This window comes from Chiloscyllium plagiosum, chromosome 11 (assembly GCF_004010195.1).
Source record: "Chiloscyllium plagiosum isolate BGI_BamShark_2017 chromosome 11, ASM401019v2, whole genome shotgun sequence".
In the NCBI taxonomy this organism is placed as follows: domain Eukaryota; kingdom Metazoa; phylum Chordata; class Chondrichthyes; order Orectolobiformes; family Hemiscylliidae; genus Chiloscyllium; species Chiloscyllium plagiosum.
The window spans coordinates 65,960,351-65,967,971 of record NC_057720.1 but is presented as its reverse complement, the minus strand read 5'-3'; the positions used below and the strand labels follow the sequence as shown (position 1 = coordinate 65,967,971).

General features: G+C 42.1%; 1 protein-coding gene across 1 annotated transcript; it reads right to left on the bottom strand.

The window, feature by feature from the left end:
- Nucleotides 1-927: 927 nt before the first annotated feature.
- Nucleotides 928-6,062, bottom strand: LOC122554784 (doublesex and mab-3 related transcription factor 3, truncated-like). Its single transcript, XM_043700159.1, has 2 exons — nucleotides 5,450-6,062; nucleotides 928-2,021 (listed from the first exon to the last, which is right to left on the bottom strand). Exons 1-2 carry the CDS (start codon nucleotides 5,844-5,846, stop codon nucleotides 1,156-1,158), a joined length of 1,263 nt encoding a protein of 420 aa, XP_043556094.1. The 5' UTR covers nucleotides 5,847-6,062; the 3' UTR covers nucleotides 928-1,155.
- Between the last annotated feature and the right edge of the window lie 1,559 nt (nucleotides 6,063-7,621).

Below are 7,621 nucleotides of genomic sequence, written 5' to 3'. Positions count from 1 at the left end.
TCCTCCTGTGCCTCCAATTCATTCGGTTTTCCCGGAGCTATGGTTCATATCTTTAATTTAGTTTTCAGTCAGTTTTAAGTATTTTCTAAAAAGTTGATTTAAGAGACATAACATGAAAAGTAATGGCAACCAACGGTAGGAGCAAAAAGCAGTGGTCAGATCAAACTGAATGTCTTTTCCTTGCTATTTTCTCCAACAGTAAAGTGTCTGGTAAGGGAATCTGTTAGCAGGGCATTGAAGCAAGATCACTATAATAACTTACCCAGTCAATGGATGAAAGTTTAAATGCTTACCAAATGATAGAACATAACAAAAATGTGAAATGCACTGTCTTATGATTTGAAAACAAATTATAATATCACTGTTCTTGCTCTTGTTTGTCATCAAAAGATAATTTTAGAATTTGTATTTAAAAATATGTGAAGGAACTAAAATCATTATAAGGGGAAATAACACTGATGGAGACAATATGAAGTATTGAACTGCAGCATATAATAAGGGTGGAGAAATAATGTAAGATTTGCAGCTATGATATGGCACAATGTATCAAATGTGTACAAATGGAGTTCATCACGGAATTAGACTGCAAACAAGGAAAGGACATGAAAATAAAATGTTTAGCAGCTCAGTATGTCCTGTGCTACAACTGTTATTTGTGATCAGTAATTCTCAATAAAGTAATTTACATGGTTTTAAAGCTTAGGTATTGTTAGTGGCACTCATATAATAATTGTTATTAAATGCCAATGTATTTTAACATTTTTCAAAGCCAATAAATGAATGAAATTTGTGTTCCTTATATCAACCTGTTGATTTGTTAAAAAGTTGCATTATTTCCCTTTTACTCAATTTCAAACAAATTATAATGGAAATGACATGATAATTATGGTCAAGAATCACTTCTGACTTTACATAATCTAGCTTGATTTTAATAAGATGAAATTCTAAATAAAATGAACATTTCTTACATTGACTATTACAACAACAAGAAGTTGTGACAGGTATTTAGGATGGACGTCTATTGAACAAAGTCCATTTCAGGATTTCCTTTGTCAGTATTTAGTCTTCAGAGCAACTTTTTGTTTTACACGTCAACTCCTTGGTTCTCAAGGTTTAATAAAGCAGGCCTAAAGAATTTGAATGAAATCCAAATTGCTACTTTTTGCCTTCTTGTCTTTCTTCGAGAGATTTCAAAGATTTTTCTGCCAGTTTCCCATCACAGATAGATGGTTTCTGGGAAGTCTCATTTTGGGCAGGTAGGACCATTGTGGTGCTTCCCAACAGGGCACTAGTGGAGTGAGCTAGGGAAGTAAACTGTTGCCTCAGGCTAGGGTGCTGAAAGGTCATTGTGCTCCACAGAGCAAACTCACTGGAAACAAAGGGATGAGATCCAGACAAAGTTGGTCTGAAAAGAGTTGGCACGGGGTAATGACTGGGTTGTGTAATTGTTTGAGTGACATTGGGCAAGCTTGCTACAACACTGTGGCTGTTTGGAGATACCTGGAAGGCATCAGACGGGGATCTAAAGGCAGAACTCAGAGACCAAGCTGATGAGGATAAAGGACAGTGACCAGAGTTGTAGTCAGCTATGTCCTTGGAGGTCTGTGGTTGGTTGTAATTCTTCAATCCTTCAGCTCGCCTGGTGGTGCTGGACAGTAAGGTTTCAATAGCTGAAACCAAATCATTGTTGCAACCTTTCAGCACCAGCTCCAGAACGGACAGTTTCTGCTGCGGAAATACCTTGGCCAGAACCTCAATAGGAGGCGTTTTAGACTTTCCCGAAGGAGTCATGTCCTTCAGCACATCTTCCGACTTCAAGAACTTCCTGATGTCACTGAAGTTATATCTGGTGGCAGCTTTAATTTGTTCTTTTTCCTTCTTCCGCTCTATGTCATTGCTTGCTTCCGGGAGAGGCAATGATAAATCGCTGGTTTGGGGATCTGTGGAGGAAACTGGCTCTTCCACCTCACTTTCCGTAATCTTGTTATCTGCATCGTTTCCTTCGGCATCTTCATATTCATCTGACAACAAACAGGTGTAATAATGAATTACAATGTGATGAATGAATGTTGTGCATTGTGACATACAGGAATCTATCTTTCTCGGAACGGGAAGCCAAATTAATTTTAAACTTGGGTACGAGACCATTCACACATTCACGTTCACAGTCCTCATACTGCCTCAGGACAGGGAGACAGTAGATGTATAGCGAGGTAGATGCATCCTTAAATCCAGTTCAATCAGAGCGACACAATGCTGTATGCATGAGTTGTGGGTAACGAAGCAACATCACTCTAAGATACTTCCAGAGCCATTTTATTTCCCAACGTAATATGTAAGTTTCCAATATATCCTGAATACTATTGCACATAACACACTAACTGCCACCGCCGCAGAATTTTACAGCGCGCCGCCAGGTTATTCAGCCCTTGACACCTGTACCGGTTTGTACCTGTATCTGAAACGGTTTGTGTAATTGTAATTTAATATTGCTCTGTGTAAAACCTGCGATTACGTAGATATTCTCACGGTGTTATCAGGGTGTCCTGTTTCAAAAGATTTGCGTATTTGAACTCCTAAAGCTGTTGATATTGTTACCTCTTTTTCTCCAAGTTCTACAATTCACTGCATATTTCCTCTATATTGCTCCATCCTCAAAATGTAACTATTGCATTAACTCTGCATTCAAATACAACCGACGTCTATCCGCCAATCTACCAAAAAATATTGTTTTCAACCTTAAGAACATCATGTGGAGATGTTTACCGGTACATTTAATATTCGTGCAAGAAAACAGAACATCGAGACTCAAATCTTTCCCAACAGTGCAGTGATGAAGGCAGGACGGTGGCTTTTATTTTTGCATTTGGAATGTAAGATTACATTGATAAAATTTAATGTTCGAACAATGTAGGATGGTCTTTAGTTAAGGAAAAATGATACTCCTAAGTGTTTTTTACAAGATTTTGTTGCCAGGCTAAGGACACGAAAAAAGTTTTATTTTGATTTAAACTTTTAAGACATTGTGTAAATGCAACACCTTCCCGGGAAACTGAGAATCTAGCAAAGACCAGCCAGCAATTTATTTGAAGTTTTGGAATAAAATAGCTCGATGTTTGTCTGAAGGAGCCTCGTCAGTTTTTTTTTCCCTGATGCTAGTTAGGGTTCAGTTTCACTTCTTTCAAAGTTTAATGTTGTGAATTATGAAATTCAAGTACAAATAGAATGAGCCAAAAATATAATCAGGTCGCCAGCACTCTAAAACAGATTATCTATTGTATTTTACCTTCCTTTATACTCATTCTAAGGACTTCACTAGTCAACTTTCTAGAACTAATAAAATCCTTAGCTACTAATTCATGAAAACTGTCCATCAATTCCCAAAAGCAGCACATTCACTTTCTGAATGTCGAGTTAAAATGGTAACTGCAGAAATATTAAGTCGCCCTTAGGAACTAATGGCAAAATGTCAATGGGGATCAATTTCTTCTATTTTTTCAGTTATGTAAGTGTCACCTTAAACGCAAATGCCCCTGCAGTAGTCATGAATGCCTTAATTGGAATAATACGAGTCTATAAAAGTGCGGGGTAATTTTTTCTATCTCTTTTAAGAAATGGCTCGAAATTATCCCAGCAGCAGGTCTCTCTTTGTTTCACTTGTAACCAGGCAATTTGATCCCTTAATCCCTGTGCTCCGCAGTGATTAATCACGTCCCTGGGGCTGAAATGGTAAACGCGGGTCATCCAAACAGATCAATCCCCCCTTTCACCCCTGCGCAATTATCATAACTAGAGTGTTATGGCTTTGAACTAGCCGGCTCTTTGATTTGTTGTGTTAAGAATGAACGTGGAAAAACAAGCAGGAAGCCAATTTGCAGTAAGAATAATCAGTTTTTTTGAGAAAAGCGGATAACAAGAATGGCTTGCTTTAACAATGATTGTTCAGTTAAAATAGCATCCACATTGTTGCATTACCAGCATATTGTGCTGCTCTTTCCCCTTAGTTCCTTAAACCGAACTCTGGGCCTGTCGCTTATGCATGCTTGGCTCATCTAGAAATCCTTTTCAACTACTTTGTGACAACTAACCTTGGTGATTGAACACCGTTATTCTCATGGTCAGATACGATGAAGGTGACATAAGGGGACGCTATTAATGGGTGACACATAGAAATGGGGCATTTGGCAGCAAGTATTTAATTAAACAAGCCAGGATTTCGGTATAGGCGCCCATCCCGCGGTTTGGTTTAAATCCTCAACAGCTACATTCTCATTTTCCGCCCTTTACGCTCCTGGGAGGGAATCCGGGCATTACGGGTTATTGAAACAAAATCTGTTCGATGCTTGGTGCAAATGTATTCCCCCCCCCCCCCCCCCCCGATTTTCCGATCGGATGGAGCGGCGGTAGATTTTGGGGAGTTCTCCCTACTCCCTACTCCCTACCGCGAAACAAAGTTCTCCCCATTTCACGCAGTCTCTCAGATTAATAACTGCCCATCCTCGGGATGGTTTCCAAATTGTAGGGTAAACACAGAGCAGCAATCTACCAACTGTTGAAACGGATGCCGCAAACAGGGAACAGCGACTGTCCAGGTAACCTCCCGGTTTTTGGAATGGGCAGCAACAAACCAGAGGCAGGAATGTCCAATGTATTCCCCCGATCACCGGGCCCACGTTACATTTCAGTGTATTTCTCGCTGGGTTTGGTAACATCCCCATCAATGCTTAGAACATAGAACACAGAACAGTATGATGCTAACAATGTGGGTTCAATTCCCATCACTGGTTTGAGGTTATTATGAAGGACTCTCCTTCTCAACCTCTCCCCTCTGAGGTCTGGTGGCCTTCAGGTTAAAGCACCACTAGTCGTTTCTCTCTAATAAAAGACCAGCCCCTATCCGTAATACCGTACGGTGGCTCAGTAGTTAGCATTGCTACCTCACAGCGCCAAGGTTCGAGTCCAGCCTTGGGCGACTGTCTGCGTGGAGTTTGCACATTCTCCCTGTGTTTGCGTGAGTTTCCTCACAATATAGCATTGGCCGTGCTATATTGCCCATAGCGTTAGGTGTAATCCTCCAGAGGGATAGGGGTTTGGGTGGGTTATTCTTCGGAGGGTCAGTGTGGACTTGTTGGCCTGAACAGAATCGAGTCTCGACCCCCTACACTATCCCATCGTCATCCACTTGAATTTGAAACCAAACATAAATGCGACAACGTTCTAGCTACATTTCTAAGAAATGCAACAAAAAAGGGTTTAATGTTATCTAATTAAATTAGATTTAATATCTAATCCCGTCTAATTTAACTAATATCGGGTGATCGGGCAATGGAAGAGTCCTGCTTTTATTACAGACGGAGGAAGATCTATAAGAGCCGTCTGCCTTTCTAATTGCACGCTGTTCGAGTACACGGAGCGAAAGAAAGACGTGGAAGATTTCTGCATTTCCTACCGGGTTGCTGATGGAGCAGAGAGTCGGCAGGTGTGCTCTCGCCGGCTCGGTGCCTGCCTGTGGCGGCTGAGTACACGCTGTCGGAACGGACTGGCTGCTCCGGTCTCTCGGGGGCCGGGTACACCGCTCTGTAATCCTCGGGTAACAGCAGATTGCAAGGAGCCTCGTTGCTTTGCTGCCTCCTGAGGGCCACCTGCGCGGCCATGACCCTCTGCCTTTCCAGGATGAGGATGCACTTGCTGCATGTGCAGTCTTTGAAGCGACAGTAGCGTTTGTGGCCCTTGAGCCAAGACAAGACCCCGTGGTTACGACACCGGGCGCACTTGGGAGTCCTCTGAGCCGGCACTCGGGAAGACGCGGTCGGTACATACAAGTACGGGGCACCGTAGCTATTCATGCCAACCACTTCCAAGTTGCGCTTTGGCCACAGCAAGGTTTGACTCTCCCCCCTCAATTCCTTTCTCAAGGGTAAAAACTGCACAGGAGCAAACGCCAGCTTGAATTCAAGAGCGGGAGCACATCCCCAAGCTGCAGCGCCTCGGCTTTATAACGCAGTTATTTCAAGTCACTCAAGTGAAACGATTTGTATGAAAGGATCGAAAATCATTTTTCCCCCCGCAAACCTCCCCCCCCCCCCCATTCTTTGAGAAGGGTTGAAAGCAACTCCACAATCAAACAATTCTAAAAAGATTTCAAGTGGTTGGAGGAGGAGATATAGGTGCCGAGAAAGGGCGGGGCGCACTCCATTCAAAAGGGATTAAAAATAAACGAGAGCTGGAAGCGAAGTAATAGAGCTAATGGATCACTTCATAGAGATCCCCTTTCACAATGAGGCTTCCCAATTCTTATAACATGGATGTACCCTGCTTCCAAAATATATTCTGCGAATATATTTTTTACTTCATTTCCCATTAAACTAAAACTTGGGGGGTAACGATATGGGGAATTGACTTCCATTTTGTACTAGATTAAATCAATTTTGCGCGAAGCAGTTCAATAATTTTTGTACATCTGGACTTTGAGTTTAAAATGTGTTAGGGAAGAAGGAGCGAGTCCTGAGGTGGAGCTGAGGGCTAATCGATGCATTGGTTAAACTTGTACATGCACATGTTGTTGGATTGTCTCTGCACTGGACTGGACTGGACACTGCACGCAGTCACTTCCTTCTGCAACATTTAATTCATACATAGGAAACAACGCTGATTCGAAGTGGCAGAATTTATGCCGCATGATTTCACATTCATGGAAACAACACACCTGAAACCCGTGAGAAAGTGCTCCTCTGGGAACTCAGCCACCGTCTGATTGAAGTCAAACAAAATGAAACTTTATTATATTCGCGGGCATATGAATGAGGCTTGAAAGCATTATTTATAAAGTGCATTAAGCACTTGTGCGTTAGAAACAAGTTGGTAGTGGCGTGGGGGGTGGGGGGGTGGAGAGCATGCCTAACACACAATTCCCTATCTGCCTCATCCCTGTCTGCTTAGCACCTTGTCCTGTGAGGTAAAAACAAGGATTGCAGATGCTGGAAACCAAAGTGGTGCTGGAAAAGCACAGCAGTTCAGGCAGCATCAGAGGAGCAGGAATTTGGACGTTGGGGTAAGGTGGAGGGAGGGGAAATGAGGAAACTGGTGAAGTCCACATTGATGTCCTGGGGTTGAAGTGTTTGTCTTGTTATATTACTGCAGTCTTGGCTCCTTGATTGCAACTGAGCAGCGACATTGTCTTCATATACCTCCTCCCTTCATCCTCAGTGCTGAGATCAAACTTCGTACATTGCTTCCTGCGACTTATTCTATCCCAGAATGACAAAACTGGCGAACTCCTCGCTCCGATTCTGCATTCTTCAGGTGTTTCAAACCCTGATTTAGTGTCACCCACTGACACCGTTGCTTGGTCCTATGTGCAGACCTTGAGTCTTTCACTTGGTTTCTTAATATAAATAAACGCATTCATTGTAATCGTTTGCAAGTACATAATTTTGGAATGTAGCAGCTCCATGGTCTCGGAATACAGTTGTTAATTTGTCACTTATATTCATTTCAAGCCGTTAACCTTTGTTTCCACTCCCTCACTGTCTACTACTTTTTTTAATGTGATATTTTCATTGGCGTTTCGCGAGAGATTAACGATATCGTTTGGTTTAAAAATCACAACTGTTGAAACTGG